At 36.4% G+C, this 23,537-nt stretch overlaps 1 protein-coding gene across 5 annotated transcripts in view; it reads left to right on the top strand.

The window, feature by feature from the left end:
• Positions 1 to 23,537, top strand: part of LOC123505445 (arf-GAP with coiled-coil, ANK repeat and PH domain-containing protein 2-like) — a 156,656-nt gene that overhangs the window by 65,277 nt on the left and 67,842 nt on the right. For 4 of the 5 annotated variants that reach the window (XR_006675135.1, XM_045256735.1, XM_045256736.1 and 1 more), the window contains one exon: positions 16,452 to 16,523. The exons of the other annotated variant lie outside the window; for it this stretch is intronic. Coding sequence is in view for 3 of the 4 variants with exons in the window: in XM_045256735.1 (XP_045112670.1) it covers positions 16,452 to 16,523 (72 nt within the window). In the remaining variant the exon portion in view is untranslated. The remainder of the gene's footprint in view (positions 1 to 16,451; positions 16,524 to 23,537) is intronic. 5 annotated transcript variants of the gene reach the window in all.

The raw sequence follows: 23,537 nt of genomic DNA, 5'->3' as shown, positions 1-23,537 counted from the left end.
TTTGATTCACCAAAAAGAAACTCTTATTAATGGAGCACATGTTGCTGTTGTTTCTTGTCAGTCAGAAAATATTGTATTTTGCAATTTTATTCATGAATCCTTGAAATGTGGGAAGCAGTTTGAAATACAATGAATTACAAACATTATAATTTGTGTAAAAAAGAACAAAAAATGTGAAAATGAGTGGACGTAACAGTTAGTACAGTTACCAGAGTGTGCATAGAATTATCAGAAAACTGCCAAGTTGTGAATGTGTTGTGATTCAAAGTAATTTGCTACTCTTAATTTTTTTCTTCCTTTTTTCTTCTTGTTGTTTGCATCTCTGGTTTCCTTATGACTGCAGTATAGAATTTTGGATCTGTAATATGGATTTTGTTATTATTTTTTATGTTGGGATTTATAAATTGCAAGCAGGAACATAACTGGATTGTGGTAGACAGCCGCAGTATATTATAGGAAGTACACTCGACCTTTGCTTATCTGGACAAAATTGTACAAGCACTTTTCTGGATAATGAAAAGTCATTTAGTCGATTTTGGTTTCCCTGACCAACTAAACCTAAACATAATTTAAGTTAACCTAACACTAAAACTAACCTAACAGCAATAGCTGAGTACGTGAAAAAAACTTCATACATGTGAAGTACAGTGAGTGTACTACCACAACAAGCAGCTGTGTCATGCGATGCTGGCTGTGTCCACATTGCCAGCTTCACCCAGCACGGTAGTATTAAAAAGTCCATGTCGATTGTGGAATTGCCACAACCATCCATTGTTCCCTCTGAAATTATGAATATCTGTGCCAGTTTCCTAGCTGCTGCAAGGATATCAATGCCACGGACATTGATGACCAGTGATTGCTGGTGCACATACCACTTCATAATGGTGGCATCTAATGGAACATCTCTTCCACTTCATACATTTTTCCTTGGTGCACCTTAACCACTTTTACATGATGATGCATCCACACAGTATTTAACAGAGTATTCTACCAGCTTATCTTTTGATTTACTAATGTCCAACACAGTTTGCTTGGCCATACAACACTCTTCACAAACACTAGCAACTTTAGCTCCTTTCTCTAATTTTCTTATTAATTCCAGCTTTTAAGTCAAAGGTAGGGCCACTCACTTATGAGTAACACCCTTAAAAGACATAACACGTGCCCTGTGATTGGCATTGTGGTGAAGTCTCCTGCATTGCGATACAATTAAATTGTTGCCATGTCAGTGCTGGACAAGCCAGCTAAATGAGAAGAGGAAAGTGCTTTCTGGAGAACACTCAAATGAACTGGCAACTTCAAAGTATTTGCCCTCTGGTGGGTCGCATTGCATACTGTGAAAAATCTGCAATATGACCCACTGGTGGACATACTTTATTTGTTGATATTCAGTCCATCTCTATATTGTTCTTTTCCTAAATATGTTTATATATTGTTGTCTCTTTTTTTCCATACTTAGAAAATGAATGCTACATGGTTTTATGATCAACTTAGTTCATCTGAAGAGAGAGATAAAATAAGATAATAAAGATGATATCAGGAAAATTGTTATTATGAAAAGATCAATAAAGAAAGTTATTGAAGCTTATCAAGGAATGTCCAGTTGTGATATCTCAGTTTAAATTATGTTATAGAAAATTTTATGATCTTTTTTTTTTTATTTTTTTTTTATTTAAACAAAAGCATATACAAAGAACGAGGCTTAAAACCCCACGTTGAGTATGGAGTTATTCTAAAAGCCTATAGTAGTATTATTTTTGAGAATAATACATATAGTATACTATACATTAAGGCATTAGACATGAAAAAAATAAATAAATAAAATACTCTCCAATACAAAATAATTTCTTTACAATAAATACTACTGCAACACCAGCCACGACGGGTGCCTGCCTCGCCACTTGTGGGCTGCCACTTTCACTTGCTGAGTGGTCATGCTCCTCACATAGGGAGTGGCTGGCACGAAAATGTTCCATAGCCTTGAGGTCCTGGCTGTATAAGCGCGCTGGTGTTGGCTTGAACAAGATCGGGGCACCTGCACTAACTCGTCACTGCGTGCCGCATCTCTGGTGCACCTCTGTGCTGTGTGTGGCTGTAGCCTCAGAGGGTTGAGGTGGTAGACTCTTTGCACTTGAGTCTTGTGGCAGACTACTAGTGTTTTTTAATTTTTTTTTTTACGTAGGGAAGAGGGCCAGCCAAGGGCAAAAAAAAAAAAAAAAAAAGTTAGAAAAAGGCCCACTTGAGTGCTGGCTCTCCAAAGACTTCAAAAAGTGCCAAAACTGTCAGCCAGAATTAGGGGAGCAAATGCCTCGATACCTCCCTCTTAAAAAAAGACAAGTTGTAGGAATTCGGAAATACAGATGCAGGGAGAGAGTTCCAGAGTTTACCAGTGAAAGGGATGAATGATTGAGCATACTGGTTAACTCTTGCATTAGAGAGTTGGACAGAATAGGGATGAGAGGAAGAAGAAAGCCTTGTGCAGCGTGGCCGCAGGAGGAGGGGAGGCATGCTGTTAGCAAGATCAGTAGAACAGTTACCATGAAAATAGCGATAAAATATAGAAAGGGATGCAACATTTCGGCAGTGAGAAAGAGACTGAAGACAGATAGTCAGAGGAGGGGAGTTGATGAGACGAAGAGCTGATACGTCTCGGCGGTGTTCCAGTGGTGTCAGTGGTGCTGGGTGCTGCTTTTCTTCCCCTGTGGTCATAAGTCTCAGGGCTCGCCGCTGCACAGCATCCAGTCTCTGCATGTGGACGGCAGCACTCAACATCCAAGACAAGGCACCGTACTCCATACATGGGTGTATCTGCGCCTTGTACAGAATGAGGGTGCCTCGTGGGTCGAGGGTGTCGGCCATCCTGCGCAGGGCAGAGACTTGGAGAGATGTCTGGTGGGTGATGCCAGCGATGTGGCGGTCGAAGCGCAGGCTGTGGTCCACACACACGCCCAGGATCTTGATGTAATCCTGGAGCGGCAGGCACTTGCCTCCAAAGTGCAACTCTCCTGGAGGCATCTGGAGACTGCGAGATGACCATTGCCTGCGTCTTCTCTGGAGCGAAGTTAACTTGCCACACCTCTCCCCACTGCTCTACCATTCTGAGCTGCCTGTTCAGCTCAGTGACGGCCTGCTCACTGTCTAGGCAGCAGTAAGAGCGGGAGAGAGTGCAGTCATCAGCAAATGCAGCCACAGATGACAGTTGCTGGAGGAGGTCATCAATGTAGATGTTCCACAAGACAGGGCCCAGAACAAAGTCTTGTGGAACTGATGCCCGGACTGGTGAAAGCCTTGATGACTGCCTGTTGACCACTACTTGGAGAGTCCTGTTCTGGAGGTAGTCTTTGAGCAGCTTTAACAGGTCACCTTGGATACCCTTGGCGTGAAGCTTTTCGGCGAGGTCCGAGTGTCAAATCCTGTCAAAAGCCCCAGCAATGTCCAGGCCTTCTTCCAGGGCATCTTGCCAGTCATTGGAGAGGAGGAGGAGGAGGTCTGCAGTAGATCGGCCAGGCCTGAAGCCAAACTGTCTGTCTGTGATTTATAGATTTTCAATTTTTTTAATCTTAAATTGCATTATAGTGGACTGACGTAACTACGAATTTGACGTAACTTGAGACAGACGTAACCCGGGACCTTACCTTAAACGAGCAGATGGTAGTAAAATGAAACCTTGGTTGTAGCGAAATTTCTTTGTGTGAACCTTCGTTGCGGGGTTGCCTGTATATATATATATATATATATATATATATATATATATATATATATATATATATATATATATATATATATATATATATATATATATATATATATATATATATATATATATATATATATATATATATATATATATATATATATATATATATATATATATATATATATATATATATATATATATATATATATATATATATATATATATATATATATATATATATATATATATATATATATATATATATATATATATATATATATATATATATATATATATATATATATATATATATATATATATATATATATATATATATATATATATATATATATATATATATATATATATATATATATATATATATATATATATATATATATATATATATATATATATATATATATATATATATATATATATATATATATATATATATATATATATATATATATATATATATATATATATATATATATATATATATATATATATATATATATATATATATATATATATATATATATATATATATATATATATATATATATATATATATATATATATATATATATATATATATATATATATATATATATATATATATATATATATATATATATATATATATATATATATATATATATATATATATATATATATATATATATATATATATATATATATATATATATATATATATATATATATATATATATATATATATATATATATATATATATATATATATATATATATATATATATATATATATATATATATATATATATATATATATATATATATATATATATATATATATATATATATATATATATATATATATATATATATATATATATATATATATATATATATATATATATATATATATATATATATATATATATATATATATATATATATATATATATATATATATATATATATATATATATATATATATATATATATATATATATATATATATATATATATATACCTGTTGCGCTGATAGTGGCCATGTTGGCGGTAAATCGCCAGAATTTTATCCAGATAATTTTTTCCAAGTTTGAAAGCCCCGCCATATCACGCAAGCTGACAGGCTTTTGAATACACCAGTGCCTCTCATGGACAACACGCGCACCTAGTTCAAAACAATAATAGCGTCAGCAGCAGCTCGTCCTCCCTCGCTCTACATGCCACCAAAACGCCCTGCAGTGTTGCCTAGCATTGCTAAGAAGAAAAGGAAGTCTCTTACTCTTGAGGTGAAGCTGGATATTATTCACAGACACGAGAGAGGCGAGAAAACTAATAGCATTGCTTCCTACCATGGCTTGACTCCATCTACTGTCTACCATTTTGAAGTCAGCAGACTCTATTAAGAATGCTGGTGAGATCATATCTTCCTTGCAAGCTAAAAGAACCACCTTAACTCCTGACTCTGCAATGGATAAAATGGAAAGCCTTGTGGAAATGTGGTACATAAGCTTTGTATGTGGTACAATGATGCGCCCTTTGTTTACATTCCACAAGTTGCCAGCTAGCGTATTTCTTGCTCCACTCTCCCTCCCTTCGTAAATTTAAGATCATCAACATTATAAAGTTACTTACATACTTACATTATTGGACATTATAATGACTTGGTCTTAAATTAAACTGCTTAAATGTTTAACTTCATAATTTTTACTTTCATTAAACTTTTTACTGTACTATGATGCACTCTCGCTTTGTTTACTCTCAATGGAAGCTCAAGTCAGGGGTCAAACTTGTTATGATTGGTTTGCTTAACGAAAATTCGCTTAACGAGGTTTATTTTTAGGAACATAACCCCTTCGTTAAGCGGGGGTCGTCTGTATATATATATATATATATATATATATATATATATATATATATATATATATATATATATATATATATATATATATATACAGTAAGGTCCCGGGTTACATCGGTCTCGAGTTATGTCAAACTCGTAGTTACGTCAGTCCACTATAAGGCAATTTAAGATTTAAAAAATTTGAAAATTTGAAAATTGTAAAACACGGGATTTATTGTTATTGTTGGCCGCCAGGCATCACTAGTGGTTACCTGCCACACCGCCTGCCTCACGCTTGAATACAATAACACCCTACCTCGGTTCCACCACACCGTCGCCCCTGGCAAGAGTGTTATCCTACTTCTGCGTTTACTGACTCAAGTTTTTAGTATCTTTCTCAATGGCACCAAAGAGAAAACTCCTTATTGATAGCAGTGATGCTAAGAAAAGGAAAAGGACTACGCTACCAGCTGTCCGCCCTGGGTGTCACAACATTCGATCTGCCCACCCTCCTGGCGGCCTCAGGCGTCCACCCCCCTCGGCAACCTGCAGTCCTTCGTGTTCGCGGCCCTAATCAACAACAAAAACAAGCTTGTGTTTCATATTCCTACATAGTTGTAAATAATATAATATAACCTTTTACTTACCTGAATGACCATAAACAATGATTGGTTGAAAACTCGATAATATGCTTTGAAATGTACGGAAACTTGAGTTACGTACAAAATCAACTTACGTCATGTTTCAGGAACGTAACTCTGACGCAAACTGAGACCTTACTGTATATATATATATATATATATATATATATATATATATATATATATATATATATATATATATGTGTGTGTGTGTGTGGGATCGACAGGGTTAGGGCAGTTTTTCATTAGTTGAATCAGCGTTTATTTGAATCATGAAGCAATTTTTTCCATAAAGTATTTAAGAATTAGGGGGGATAGGGACCAACCTCCAGCCTAGACCCCCTCAAAACATCAATATAACCTCTAAAAAACACTAACTTAGACTAACTCAGTACTATTAAAGGCTTCATTTATAGCTAATTGGTTTTATTAAACACATTAGGGTGCTGTACAGTACATTTTTGGAAATAAAAACACTTGCAGCAGTCTTGCGGTACTTGTCCCTGTTTTTCCAAATTGTTGATACTGTTGATCAAGGGACACCCATTTGCACTGCATTGACACTGTGAGCTATACCTGCCTCACACTTTCTTATAAGCTCAAGCTTATCTTTGAAAGGGAATTGTGCTTCTTAGGGCTGCGGCTGGAGGTGGCTTTCTGTTGTCTTGAGTCAGACGAAACCCACTATTTTCCTCTAGCGTCAATTTTTACTCAAATTAAGATCTATGGTTTCTAATTAACACTTTTATAATAAAATTACTTCTCTTGTTAATTGAAATGATGCTATAATCTCATATCAATAGAATCTTGATAAGTAGATGTAAATATATATTTTTTGTCCTAGCCTAACAGTGAAAAGTAGTTCAGTTGTTTACATTTCTCTGAGACTGCAACGTTCCAAGGCAGAACTTCCAAGGAACAACTGGCCAAGATGAGCAGCTCTGTTGTTTATGAGTGAACAAAGCTGTCTGAAGAGTTTTTCATAGGGAGCATTAAAGGCCAAAAATAGCAACGAAAAAATAGCAATGGCTTGCTGGGGTTGAGGGGGCTGCCATGTTTGTTTACAGTTGACAAATGCGACAAAGGCGGAAGCGAGTTTATGTTTGACAAACAGTGTCGACAAAAGTTGACAGAAAAAGTTGACGGAAAAGTGCTAGTGTGACGCTGCCTTAAGTGATGCACAGGATAGCATTAGTTTACAGTTCCGCCTGGCGGGTTTGCGGCGAATTTGGGGTGGCGGCGGATTTGACCGGGTGGGTGGCGTGCCAGATATGAATGTCAAATTGGTGAGTCAGTCGGTCGAACCTTGAGGATTGGGTATTAATTAACTGAGTTCGAATTGGCGGTAATTCAAATTGTGAAAGGTCGAATCAGAAGGATCCTGTGTATATATATATATATATATATATATATATATATATATATATATATATATATATATATATATATATATATATACACACAAACAGGCAACCCTGACTTAACGAACAGGTTACGTTCCTAAAAAAAAATGTTTGTTAAGCGAATTTTCGTTAAGCGAACCAATTATAACAAGTTTAACCCCTGACTTGAACTTCCATTGAGAGTGAACAAAGCGAGAGTGCAACATAGTACAGTAAAAGGTTTAATGAAAGTAAAAATTATGAAGTTAAACATTTAAGCAGTTTAATTTAAGACTAAGTCATTATAATGTACAATAATGTATGTATGTACGTAACTGTATAATGTTGATGATCTTAAATTTATGAAGAGAAGGAGAGTGGAGCGGGAAAGACACTAATTGGCACCCTGTGGAATGTAAACAAAGGGCGCATCATTGTACCGCATACAAAACTTATGTACCACATTTCCACAAGGCTTTCCATTTTATCCATTGCAGTCATGATATACAAGAGAAAACATTTGAATAAATCGAGCACAAATGAATTAAGAACTTGTAGATCCTTGTAAGCTCATTATGTATTTCAGTTACACTCAACCCTCATTTATGTGGACCTCATTAATCTGGATTTTCGTTTATCCAAACATTGCTCAGATAATGATTCGAATCCAGACAGCCAACAAATTAATTAAAAACGCGCACCTCGCTTATCCAGACATTGCCCAGGTAATAATTTGAATCCAGACAGCCAACAAATTAATTAAAAACGCGCACCTCGCTTGCTGCCAGAAATGCCTGATAGGTGATAGCAGGCACCAGGTAAACAATTCTGGCTGACACTTGTAAACACTGTTTAGTTTAGTATCAATGAACAATTTTGAGAATTTTTCAGTATGAATAGAAACCTTTTAACTCTGAATTATGCCTCCCATTAAGCATAAGCAAGTGGTTCTAACTGTGGCTCCAAAGCTAAAATTAGCAAGAAAATTAGAAAAGAAGTGAGTGTTTGTGACGAGTATGGTGTGGCCAAGCAAACTGTGTCAGACATTTTAAAGTTGAAAGATCAGCTGGTAGAATATTTTGCCAAATACTGTGTGGATGCATCATCAACCACAAGTGGTAAAGGTGCACTGAGAATAAAATGTTGGGACTGGAAAAATGCTGCATTAGATCCTGTGGTTATGAAGTGGTATGTACAGCAGGGATCAGTGGGGATGAATGTCCATGCCATAGAAATCCTTGCAGCAGCTTGGAAGCTGGCACAAAAAATATAAATAGAAAATTTCAGGGGGAGCGATGGGTGGCTGAAGCAATTCTGAAATCAACACAGCCTTTTTATTTTTAATATGACATCTGGGTGAAGCTGGCAATGCAGAGGACATGGACCAAGAATAACAAGTTTTCTTGGTCCTGTAAATAGCATAAATACATTGTACATATTGTTTAGGTACGCAAAACTATTGTTTTAATGTCTTTTATCTTTTTCAGGACAGTTATTTAATTTCATTTGTATTATACAGTACTAGACAAAAATATGCTACCATGTGTGTATGTGGTCACGTATTTATGACAAAAGAAGAATGGGGTTTATGGGGCTGAAGTAAAGTTAAACAAAAATTTGTGACCATTCTTTGACGTCATAGAATCTTTTCTGCTCAAGGCCACACACAAACCCAACTCTCAGTCTGTCTCTGGCAATAGTAAAAGTGAGGTTTTCTGCAGTCTTGCTGCGTGACAGGCCTCTAGAATTACATGACTTGGCTAGTTAGTAGTAATTTATTTGCCATACTTTGTCAAAATCTGAGGATTTAATGAGTGAGACAGTTGCTCAGGTAATTGGTCTAAAGAATTACTGAAATTTGCAATTTGACTGGCATGGGGCGAATGAGTTTGAATAAGTACATATGCAACTTTTGTGAAGGAGGAAGTGATGAAATATCACAGAAGAAACCTCACTCTGGTAGACCATGCAAGATCTCAAATTGTGCTACAAACATTCCGAAACAAGCAGTGGAGTTAGCAGCTATAACTACAGCATGTTTGTAGCATGATTTGAGATCTTACATGGTCTGCCAAAGTGAGGTTTCTTCTGTGGTATTTTATCACTTAATTCTTCACAAAATTTGCATATGTACTTATTCACACTTGTTCACCCCACACCAGTCAAATAGCTAATCTTAATAATTATATGGCCTCTTTTCTTTAAACCAATCATCTTAGCAATTGTCTAACTTATTAAATCCTTAGATTTCTATATAGTGTGGCAAATGAAGCACTACTAACCACCCAAGCCATGTAATTACAGAGGCTTGTCACAGAGCAAGACAGTGCAGACAATCTCATTCTACTACTGGCAGAGGCAGACAGAGTTGGGTTTGTGTGTGGCCTTGAGCAAGAAAGATTCCACCATGTCATAGGATGGTCGCAAATTTTTTGTCTAACTTTACTTCATCCTCATAAACACCATTCTTTTTCGCTAAAAGTAAGTGACCACATACCCACATGGTTGCGTATTTTTATCTAGTATTGTTTAGGTATACCGTATATGATGGCTCATTAGATGCACCTTTTCTCAAAAAAAATGTGTCAAGAAATGAGCCTGCATCCTATGAATCCAAGGTTCAGTATTGAGGCAGTGGTTGGTAGTAAGTCTATGACTGGTAATTGGTACTACACCACAAAATAACTCTTTCTTTCAAAGTAACAATATAATAAGTCATACTTATCATTAATTCACATAGAATGACACAAGTCAGGAAGAATTTGCCTAAGTGACCATACAGTACGTATTACATGTACCAAAACAAAAATGTGGTCGGTTACACACCAAACACAGTAACACAGGCAAGCCTCACATCATTCTTTTAAGTGTGATGCTGTTACTCCTTAAGGTAAGACACACTTTCATACAATTAAAATTACACATATCTTTCAACATTCTTACCTTGCATACATGTAATAAAAAAAGATGATAAAAAAAAAAGATTATTATCCCTGTAGTCTCTCATAGTCACCACTGACGCCATATGCCAGGTACATGTTTACTAGGGTGGAGCGTTTTTTCAACTTTTTGAGAGTTGATGTTTGGATAGGTGGCAAAAAACGGGGACATACATAAGAATTACCCATGCAAAATTTTAAAACTCTGGTTCAATATCTTCAGGTTACCCCAAGCGATTGAATTTTGAAAAAAAGTGATAAAAAAGGGGTTCAGTAAATTTTTTTAATGTACAATAAATATCCATTGCTGTGATTTTGGATGACTTTTATTTTAAAGAAAAATGGTTTTTATGCAACTTTTGTTCAATAAAAATTTCTGTACGAGGTCATCTTCAGGTTACCCTCTTCAAGTAAAATTTTAGAAAAATAGAAAAAAAAGGAAAAAAATAGCTTTTTTATTTACCTCTTTGGCGATTTATTTTCTACTATTTAGCTTTTGGATAGCCTTAAAATGAAAGAATACAGTATTTTCTAGCTTTTATATTCAATAATTTTTCTCTGAAAAGCCATTTTCAGTTCGCCCCGGTGAGTTGAAATACAGTGAAAATATATTATAATTTTGGCTATATTCAGATCATAACTGTATGGCTCTCAGTTTATTTTTTTTTATATAACCACTTGTTATATAAAAGAAAATAATCCAGAACTCACCACGAGGAGGTGGCCATACGTCGAGCTCCGCCCTACCCTTCCCAACCGCCCTTCCATTGAAGTGTAAGACTATTATAGTTACATATTACATATTACTTTTGTAGTTTGAAGTCTTTTTTTGTTTCAAAGGCAGGAAGCCTTTTCCTCCCTTCCATTTTGGCACGAATGAAGCCATCTCTTTCTTCTCCTATCAATGAAGAGGATGCCTCAGTCACAAGCTTTATCGCCCTCTCCACTGCTTGCGTGTGGCAGGGGAATGAGGGGATGCAGGAGGGTTTTTCCTTGTTTGTGATGATGAGGCGTTGCAGCTCCTCGTCTGGGATCTTCTTTGTAGCAGGAGGTTCTGTTACAGGGGTATTCTGCCAATCAACCATTTCGTAGTAATGAGATGCATTTAGGTTGAGAGATGGAAATGAGAACCGCCTAAGTTCTTCAGAGAATGCAGATCTGGCTTTCAGGATTCTTCTGAGGCCAAGTTCACGTATGGTTGGTGAGTCATCATGAATCATGGCCAAGAGAACATTTTCAGGGTGACCAAAGTAGCAGTTATTCTTGATCACGCTATCAATAATTTGTCTGTACTTTGGCTCCATGTACCTGGACAGAATTACAAGTTTATGAAAATGGATGGATCCATAAAAAATGGAGGGTTTGCATTTTATTGAGAAACAAACTGGAATGTAAACTCTTATTATGTAGTTAACTATGGTCATAAGCTCACTTGATGGTTCATTTTCTGACACATAAAGCCGTAGGATACGATTGGCAGTGGTTAACCAGCGTGCATGGTGTATTTTTCCTGGATTGAGACGTGCAACATCATCTGGGCAGTGACCTGAAGTTACAGCCGTGTAGATTTTCAGCAGATACTTTTGATCTGTGCTCAAATCGGAAGTTGTTACAACCAGTTCTTCACCTTGAATTTGCTCAAATTCAACAATTGGTAACTTCTCACAATCATTAAGTTTACTTCCAATCGGACCTTTAAAGGAAGCAGGACCAGTGGTTTTACCATCTATATTATTTATGAGGTGCCTCAGTGGTAATTCATTGCAATGTAGCAGACATACGATCCATTGAAGAGGTTTCTTCATGTTCTCCTCAAGAAGTCTTACTACTCCCCCTTTGAATCCGGTATTGACGGCTGTGCCGTCGCAGCCCACTGCAACAACTGCACTCATATCAGTTCCGTTATCTTTGAAAAAACTGAGAATGGTTGATGCAATATCTCTTGCAGATCCTGATGGTGGAGTTATATGACCAAGAAAATTAGAGTTTGGTTCTTCAATTAGTGAAATATGCTCTTCTTTGATATATGTGATGTAAGTTTTACCGGAATCACACTCCTTAACTTTGGTAAGGTCCTTCCTTCCATCAAAGAAAACACTCTGAAGCTTTTCTGTGTCACTGACAGTCGCTCCGTCAGATAACTGTGATCTTTTTCTTTTCCTAGCTCTCCTAGGTTTTTTTAGGTTTTTTTAGGTTAGGTTAGGTTAGGTTAGGTTGGGGTTAGGTTAGGTTAGGGGTGCATGCATGTACTGTATTGGACTTCGGAAAAACGCCACCGGGGCGACCTGAAAATGGCTTTTCAGGGGAAAAATTATTGAATATAAAAGCTAGAAAATACTGTATTCTTTAATTTTAAGGCTATCCAAAAGCTAAATAGTAGAAAATAAATCGCCAAAGAGGTAAATAAAAAAGCTATTTTTTTTCCTTTTTTCTATTTTTTCCAAAAATTCACTTGAAGAGGGTAACCTGAAGATGACCTCATACAGAAATTTTTATTGAACAAAAGTTGCATAAAAACCATTTTTCTTTAAAATAAAAGCCATCCAAAATCACAGCAATGGATATTTATTGTACATTAAAAAATTTACTGAACCCCTTTTTTATCACTTTTTTTCAAAATTCAATCGCTTGGGATAACCTGAAGATATTGAACCAGAGTTTTAAAATTTTGCATGGGTAATTCTTATATATGTCCCCGTTTTTTGCCATCTATCCAAACATCAACTCTCAAAAAGTTGAAAAAACGCTCCACCCTAATGTTTACATCTCACAACAGGATTGGTATGTAGGCTATTAGCAAATATTAATGTTTTTAAATGCAAAATATTGGGATCTAATAATGATCTAAATGCATGTGAGAGTCTTCAAATGTCAAGTGAAATCCTTCACTTTATATTCAGAACTTAAATCTGCTTATTTATTTATTTATTTGTTTATTTTCTTTTATTATTATTATTTTTTTTTCAATATCTGCCAAAACTGGTTGCATCTTATGGGCCCATGCATCCATCTTATGAGCCATCAAATACAATAGATATACACTTGCATAGTCCAGTCTGGTTCCTGCACCATCTAGTCCGGAAAAATGAGGGTCGAGTATATTTTTTTCCGTGATCTTTTTTAATATCTGTGGTAGTCATTCCTTCTTTTTCTTATTAGCATCATCCTTAGTTACTATTTTATTTGGCAACATTGGGGCTTATGTAAATAAGATTAATTATATATGAAAATAAAACACTGAAGAGCTCGGATAAATGAGAATATGACTGTACAAATCTTTCTCATACAAGAGCATAGTGCTGACAGAGCAAGCATGAATGGGCATCTATTTGTTTAAAGCCTGATGCCTAGTGGAAAACAAAGGCTAACTCCTTTGTGTGTTCAAACAGGTGCTTGTAACTTAAGTCTTCCTTTGTAATCAATTTATTTGTAATTAGAGGCACTTGTAACTCAAGATACCACTGTGTGTGCAGTACTTGTCATTGATATTGTCTTATAACAAGTATTTTGTTGGCTTTCTTTTGTGTTCTCTACACTCAAGCAAGCATGCAGGAAGGCTGTCAGCAATAGTCATGAGGTGCTGTTGTGTGAATCTCTTCCAAAGTTGGTATGGTATGTCTTGGGAACCTTTGAGCAGTCACAGTTCCTTAACTTGTGTTTTATGATTGCTTCTAAATTCTCTTTGAGGGTTCAGATTAGGAGAATTGGCTGACTAGTCTTTAAAAAATGGCTTCTAGTAGTCTGAACTTTTGCTTCACTGATTTGGTAGTGTGTCATGGTGCTCTGTCTTGCATGAAGATGGTGGTTTGACACTGATTGAAAGATCTTAGTAGATGTTGGTCACACAGGTAATGTTTTTCATGTGACACTACTAATCTCGCCACACTGTAGTAAGAGAAGCAGCCCCACACTCATCAAGGAATCGGAGAGCTTGGTGGTTGGTGAAGTATATTGGGGGTTCAAGTGAGTCACTGCCTGAGTGGTGGTATACATCCTTCACTGCTGGTTATCACAGTGAACATCTTTATTGTTCCATAGCACACCAGTCCAGTGCTTTAAGAGTTCAAACCTTCATTTTATCGTAAAAAGTGAGTCTCTTCTCCTGGTCATTAGCAGAGAGGACAGGTTCAGGTTAGAAAGAAGGATTGTGTCTTCAGGTGTTCCGTTAACGCATTCACACCGACATGAAACTTTTTTTTTTTTTTTTTTTTTATACCATGTGGGCTTTTCATGGGAATTTCTGGGCTAAAGGGGATACTTTTTGTGGTACCTCCTATCTCAAAGCCCAAGTGAGGAAGCCCAACCTACACTCGGACCATGGACAGGATTCGAACCCATGCGGTTGGAGACCCCTCGGACCCCAAAGCGCGCATGGATCCACTGTACCACTGGATGGCAAACATCATTGTAGCTGCAACTGACATATCACTTAGCAGTCTTAGGCTATCTTCCTTACTTTTCTGGGCCAATAGATAAATAATACACCAGTTGCAGTATTCTTCTAGATGTCTTGTGATGCTTGCCAAGTATTTTTCTTTTTTGGGATTTTAATGTCTCCAGCATCATGTAAACCCTTGTTGTAAAATCAAATTTACCTAATACTGACACCCATGTGATTAGAAATGGCCCAAGTGGTGTATCCTGCTTTGTAGAATGTTGCAATGGCTCTGATGTGCTCCCTTGACAAGGTGTAGTGAGCTATTGTCCAGTTATATACATGAATAATGGGATAGCTGCTGGCCTGGCTGAGGTTTGATGTGGGAGGAGGCACATATGGAAACTGCTTCCATTGTGTCAGGTCTAAGCAGGCAGGTAACAGTTCTGTTGTGTCAATAAGGTTGTCACAGGATGACACAAGCACCAATCTTGAGAGTAGGATATAGATGCTGATCCCTTTCAATTCTTCATTCTCCAGTAAATTGTTAACTTTTTAAGTATGTCTTGCTTCTCCTCCCTGCCCTTTTTCTCCTGTATATGGCTTGTATAACAACAGTTTTATTGATATGGTGAACAGTAGTCTTCAATATTCCAGATCTTTTCTTACTTCACAATTCTGTTTTATTTATTTATTTATTTATTCATTTGTTTGTTCAGATTGATATAATCCCTTTTATTGAAATAAAAAAGCCAACAGTGTGGCAAGAAACAAGTGATTCACAAGCTTGAGAGAGAGTAGTAAGTAACCTTACAGCTCCATTAGTTTTGAGTCTTTGTTTAAGTTGGACTCTTGCAATGATATGGATAATTGCCAAGTGGATATTTTCTCTCATATCAATAACAAACAAGATTGACAAGCTGAAGCAGAATTATAGTGCTAGTGGTAGTATTGTAGTATGTGACAATATCTTTAGTGTTAACTCTGTGACAACAAACAGGATGAAATTTTGATGGAAAATACAAAATCTTGCAAAGGTCAACATAGGTACAGAAAAGGTAATGATATAAAATAAAGGATGTAGATTTTATCTATACCTCTGAAGGAGATAGAGAATTCAGTGATATTTTCTTTTAGCTTGGTGGTTTTATGGCAGCTGTGTATTGTATCTGCACTTAAATTCATATGCAGTGATATGCAATTAAAACTGGACTTGAAAGGATGCTGGACTGCTTATGCATTGAGTATATGGGATGCTGAGATTGAAAAGGGTTAAGAAACTGTTGTAGAGGATGCATGGCATTCATATTTTCATTGGATGATATTCAATCTTATAAATCCATTGTCTGCATTTCAATGTAATATTAATCAAGAATGGTACTTTTCTTTCTTTAATGAATAGATTAATTTTGCAGAAGAAATGTAATATTTGTTTACTATCTCAAGCACAAAGCAACCACATGGTCACCCTTGCAAAGTTAAACATCATCCCTGACTGTCTTTACATTTCCTAACTAATTTTTCTCTGAAGCTCTTAATCCTACCTATTAATTTAGTTTTTCTCATGCTTTTCCAAGGTGTTCGAAAATCTGTCAGGAACTCAGGAGGAAGTAATCTGCTCAATAGTGGTTTGACAAGATCAAATGAAGGTCTGTTATTTGCAAACACCTACTAAAGTTCTAAATCCATAGGGTTTATATTGCTTGTCTTTTAGTGTGTTGGTCTCTTCTGTATTCTGTATGTTCTTGATCTTTCTTCAGCTCTATTTTGTTTGCCTGTACTCACATATTTCTTTTGTTGACTTGTATATAGATCAATCACTCCTTTTCTTCTTGTAAAGGACACTTCCACATAAGGAGAAAATCATGGCACAACTGCTACACTTACAAAATGCATGATGATGCCATTGCCATTAGTGTCTGCATTGCAAATTGAGAAGCACCAACTTCAGTGTAATCATGAAGTTCTGGGATATGATATTTTAATTGAATTATATATTTATTGCATTTCATGCAGGTTTGCTATTTTTTCCATTGGTATATTGCAATTATACATAATAGTTGGATAGTTGGAATTCAGTTTAAGTTTATATTTGATACTAGTTTGACACTAGTGATCTGAAGTCTGCCATAAAATGATTAGATAAAGAAACTGAAAGGTGCTTTGTTGCTACAAAATTTAAGGTGTCCCAGTCCCAGAAGTTATTGATTGCTACATGCAAATAGAGGCTTTTGTAATTTTTAGAAAAATATGTACAAACTGAAGCTGTATATGTTCTAATGTGCTGTAGACTGTGTGGGTCAACAAAATTATCATTGAGTTTAACTCTTTAAGTAAGCATAAGTAAGCACAAGTAAGTTATTTTGGGAATAACAATAGGGATCCTTCCAGTCACTGATGTTTGAATGCAAGAGATTGTATAGGAATGGAAGAGATGAAATTGAAATGTTTCTTGTTTTTCTTTTTCAGAAAAAGCTAGACTATTATAGGAGCATGCGATTTAAACATGAATCTTCATACTCCACAGGATCCCATTATTTCAGACATATCTGAGCATATATATATATATATATATATATATATATATATATATATATATATATATATATATATATATATATATATATATATATATATATATATATATATATATATATATATATATATATATATATATATATATATATATATATATATATATATATATATATATATATATATATATATATATACATATATATATACATATACAGGCAACCCCACTTAACGAAGGGGTTATATATATATATATATATATATATATATATATATATATATATATATATATATATATATATATATATATATATATATATATATATATATATATATATATATATATATATATATATATATATATATATATATACATATATACATATATATATACATATATATACATATACAGGCAACCCCCGCTTAACGAAGGGGTTACGTTCTTAAAAGAACACTTCGTTAAGTGAAACTTCGTTAAGCGAACTGATTATAACAAGTTTAGCCCCTGACTTGAACTTCCATTGAGAGTAAGCAAAGCGAGAGTGAATCATAATACAGTAAAAGGTTTAATGAAAGTAAAAATTATGAAGTTTAACATTTAGGCAGTTAAATTTAATTTAAGTCATTATAATGTACACTAATGTATGTATGTACGTAATTTTATAATGTTGATGATCTTAAATTTATGAAGGGAGGGAGAGTGAAACGGGAAAGACACTAACCGGCAACCTGTGGAATGTAAACAAAGGGTGCATCATGGTACGTCATACAAAACTTATGTACCACATTTCCACAAGGCTTTCCATTTTATCCATTGTAGAGTCACGAGTTCAGGTGGTTCTTTTAGCTTGCAAGGAAGATACAATCTCACCAGCCTTCTTAATAGAGTCTGCTGACTTGAAAATAGTAGAGACAGTATATGGAGTCAAGATGGGGGCCAGCAATGCTATAGTTTTCTTGCCTCTCTCGTGTCTGTGAATAATATCCAGCTTCACTTTGAGAGTAAAAGACTTCCTGGTCTTCTTAGGAACGCTAGACCACATTGCAGGGCGATTTGGTGGTAAGTTGAGCGAGTGAAGATGAACTGCTGCTGACGCTGTTATGGGAGTGAGTGGTGCATGTGCTGTCCACGAGAGGCTTGATCTTGATCTTGATCTTGATTCTACAGGTGTCCCAGGATTTCTCCTGAGGCAGACCGTAGTATTTGCGGCTCGTGGTGTATTCAAAAGCTTGTCGGCTTGTGTGATACGGCGGGGCTTTCAAACTTGGAAAAAATTTCCTGGATAAAACTTTGTTAAAGCGAGTTTGGTGTTTGTTAAACAAGCAGATGGTAGTAAAATGAAACCTTCGTTGTAGCGAAATTTCGTTGTGTGAACCTTCGTTAAATGGGGGTTGCCTGTACAGTCAAACCTTGCCCAACACGACAGTTACGTTCCTGAGGTTGTCGTGCATGGCGAGATTCATGTTGGGCGAATAATAGGTCCTATGGGAAAATAGGGGTTACGTTCCCAGATCCTCCCCAAAAAACACTTTTTTTTACCAAAAAGACTGAAAAAAAACAATAAATGAAGTACCAAACACACATTTTATTTAACTACAGTACTAGTACAGTAATACTTCGCTTAACGAACAGGATAGGGGGTGTCAAAGCTGTTCGTAGAGTGGAAATTCGTTAAGCGGACGTAATTTTCCCATAGGAAATAATGGAAATAGGGGGGATGCATTCTGGGCTGATCCCCAACATACCACATGGGGTAAAAGAACAATATATATATATATATATATATATATATATATATATATATATATATATATATATATATATATATAGCTTTTTATAAGCATTGCCCCCAAGGAAGGATTGTTTTGTATTGCATAAAGTGAAATCTTACATGGAATACCAAAAAATAAAGCAGAGATGATGAGATCGGCTACAGACAGCGGAGACTCCGGCGACTTGGCCGCTTCTTCTTCTTCTTGTGACCTTTTTAGCTTGGCGTGTTTTCTTTCACCAAGATAATGTTACATTTGTTTCCACTCCTCAAATGCCTGCTATAATGGATATCATATCTTAGTATTCATATACGCTCATGCCATGAGGATAACCTGGACTCTGTACAGTAAGTGATAGTGAATTACTTATGAAATACTGTGGTATTTCATTAGTAATTCACTATCACTCACTGCCATGGAGTCGAGGTTATCCTCATGGCATGAACGTATATGAATACTAAGATATGATATCCATTATAGCAGGCAATAGAGGAGTGGAAACATAAACATCATGATGAAAGTAACACGCAAGCTACAAGGGTCACAAGAAGAAGAAGAAGCGGCGGTCATGAGGCTCCGCTCATCTGTGGCTCATCTCATCTCTGCTTTATTTTTTGGTATTCCATTAAGATTTCACTTTATGCATTACAAAACAATCCTTTCTTGGGGGCAAGGCTTGTAAAAAGCTAATAGAAATGTTGTTTTGTGAACATATATGCATATATAAGACAGTAACACAGGAACAGCGGGAGATTCAAATGGGGACCAAATCGTGCAATCGCAAGTCAAAGTCGTGCTCGGCGAAATATGGTATATTTTACCGATTAGTGTATACGCGAGAATTTGTGTTTGGCGAGGTTTGACTGTATATATACAGTGGTACTTCGACATACAAATTTGGTTCGTGCTGTGACGATCGTTGTATATCAAAAAAATTGTATATCAAATAAATTTTTCCCATAGAAATTAATGGAAATATAATTGATTCGTTCTAGTGATACAAATTTACCTCTCCCCCAAAATTAACATGCTTTAAATACCAACCAAATATAGATTTAATATAAGGTAAATACAATGCTTATTGTATGTATGATATAAATGTACTATATTGCCCCAAATAACAACTTAACCCGCAAAACTCAGGACACGTTGATAGACGTTCATCATGCAAGAGTCGGGGCACATCGATAAACATTTAGGCATTTTTGGGCTATGTTTTGGCTATTTTCTTCCCGTCTTCTTTGCTTGTGAGCTGGCAACATTCGTTAGGAGTAAACATATGCTATGCATCACTGTGTCACAAACTCCCACGATGGATGGTGGTAGCGACAGTGATTTCACGGTGTCCGATTCCACCACCTCTCCTGCGTGCCTTACTGTATTTTACGGCTTGCAAGACGCTGCATCTTGGAAGACGCACTCTAATATTTGAAAGAAATTTCTAAGAAAAAAAGTCATTCTCATACAAGAACGCATTCACCAGATACCCGACCACTGAACACAAAAAACATCAGAAGCAAGGAGTCTGCAGGACACTATTGTTTCACCACTCATTACAAATTTGCTGGAGCACTCACCACAAATTTAAAACTATGTAAATAAAAACACCATAGGTAAATACATATACACAGTGAAACAGTCCATCTCTTGTTTTAGTGGCGGGCGACGGCATGTTTTGGACCTGTTGTTTACATTATGGAATCACTTGTCCGATCGCCCAAACCGAACACGTCAGTGCTGCAGTTTGTATTTATTTTATTTTGCAGTCGTGCTTCATAGGCTTTATCAATGTGAATGCAATTTACAAGTGGAGTTTTGAATCTTGCTTGAATGAGTAAGCCACTTGGATGTTCTATTAATAAAGGTATAAAGGCACCTGGCATGATGTGTATGCGTTCGTGTGCATGTATGTGTGTGTTGCAATGAGACGAGGGAGCGGCCCGTTTTCTCTATACGCTGAGTAGGCTGCAAGAAGGATTATGGTATTGTAAATACTTGTAACACCTAAGTACTGAGTTTACATAATATAAAAGGCCAAATTAAATGGTACTTAAGCTAACATCATAATGTAATGACTCAACATACAAATCCAGGTCGCTATCTGTCAAGTGTCCAAGCTCACTTGAGGTTGGATGCTGCCTTACAATACAACATTCATCTTGGAAGATGTACTAGTATTTTTTAGGGTATTTTTTAGGAAAGAAAGTGTGTCTTGTAAGCTGTAAAATACGGTACTTCCACACCTCAGGTCTCTCGCCATGTAGTGGGGAGACAACATTTGAATGAGAGTGGTATCAGAACAGGCGACAGGAGAGAGAGAGAGAGAGAGAGAGAGAGAGAGAGAGAGAGAAATGAGAGTGGTATCAGAACAGGCGACAGGAGAGAGAGAGAGAGAGAGAGAGAGAGAGAGAGAGAGAGAGAGAGAGAGAGAGAGAGAGAGAGAGAGAGATACAAGGGACCCGTTTTCTATCGCTCTAGCCAAGGCCGCTAAACCTGATTGGATGCAAGGCCACGAACACCGATGATACCACTTCATTCAACCTGTGATATTTTGGTAACCATAGCATCTAGACTAGAGACTTCTGGTTTTTTGCATTGTAAAGAGGAAGAGTTGCTTGTGGGCAGAACACCATTTGTACTCACTCGTTTATTGAATATACAGGCTATTTTGTGTGTTTCTCGCCAAACCTGCCGAGTTAGCGCGAGCGAAAACTCCCAACTTGCATTCGCACTTACCGACGCTGTGATAGAACCTCGTATATGTAGTACGGAGGAGGAATTGGCGAGTTACCCATGCCTTACTATTGACATGCCACATGACCTGGAGTTTCCCTTTTAACACCTTTTGTGCTTTAAAGGCCCTGGGGTTCTCAGAATGATACACCAACAATGGTTTGACTTTACGGTTACTACTAGCATTAGCGCACACGGCCAAGTCACAGATATGCACACCACGTTCATATTTTATAATTATCTTGTGCTTCATATCCATTGCGAGACTTCAAAGTTTCTACTTTTCAGCCTTCTTATTTTTACTTTTGGAACCCATGATCACGAGGTCTTGAGTTCACAAAACTTAGAAAAAATACACAGACACATACATGCACAAAGGATGAACAATAGCACAACACGAACTGAATGTTCGGGTGGACGCAGGTAGTTAAGTGATCGCTGCGCCACCTACTGATGGCTATTTGTATCTTAAAAATATCTTCGTATTTCGAGGCGTAAATTATATGAAATTTTTTGTCGTATATTAAAAAAATCGTATGTTGAAGCGTTCGTATCTTGAAGTATTACTGTATATATACAGGTAACTCGATTTACACGTTTGATTTACGCGTTTTTGTTATAACGCCACCGAAAAAATATTATAATTGATTTAAATTGCGCGATTGGTTTGCTTATACGCGATTTGGCCCAACCGCACTTTCAAACTGAGCGACAGATGCAATTTAAAACTGCACGCCAGAGAGTTCCGCAGCTGGCCGATAGGTGGGAGCTCTGCTCTTCTTGTGTCTCATTTGCAGTCTGCCAGCACTGAGTACAGACGGAATCTCTTCAATCTGCCTATAATTCACCAAGATGGCCCCAAATCGTCTTTCATCTTCTTCTGCATGTGGGATTGTTCTTGAAAAGTGGATTTTTGATAAAGTGGTAAAGCTCAGAGGAAGATGGTGACTGTGGTGCGAGTGGTGAAGGCAGTGACGCAGTGAGTGTTGTGTTTACATATTCTTTGTTTTGTTGTTTTCTCTTATTAATTTTTGCTTTCTCTTATTTCTTGCTTTTCCCTTTACTTTAACCCTTAAAGTACGGTGATCGTATGTGTACGATTATAGCGTCGCGTGCGGAGAGGCGGGGATCATACATGTAATCATGATTTTTCCGCGCGAAATGTTTGAATCTCTCCCCCTCACTATTGGTCCTAGGGCAAGTGGAGGTATCTGGTATCTTTTCTTGCTCGCCTCCTTGAGCCTTGAGACGTATGTTCCCTCACAATAGGTCATCTTTTCCCATTCCGTGACCCGGAGGAAGGAAACGGTACTCCGAGTGATGTTATGTCATTGTTACTCTGTAATAACATTGAGGAGTGATGAAAATGAAGACTGTTTTTTTTATTGAGACAAAAGAAAGTGAAGACTCCAGTAATGATTCTGATAGTGATCTGGGAGACCCTCACAGCGACGTTCATAAACCTCCTCACGTAGCCTATTCCCCTCGAGTAATGCGCTGGTGTGTGTCACCCCTGGTTGACTCTACAAGACTGTGCTTTATCAGCCAAGTCACATGAATCCCATTGCTAATAAGAGTTGCCAGATTCCAATTATTAAAGAAATCCACAATACTTGTAATAT

This window comes from Portunus trituberculatus, chromosome 18 (assembly GCF_017591435.1).
Source record: "Portunus trituberculatus isolate SZX2019 chromosome 18, ASM1759143v1, whole genome shotgun sequence".
Classification (NCBI taxonomy): Eukaryota; Metazoa; Arthropoda; class Malacostraca; order Decapoda; family Portunidae; genus Portunus; species Portunus trituberculatus.
This window is presented reverse-complemented; position numbering and strand designations above follow the sequence as displayed.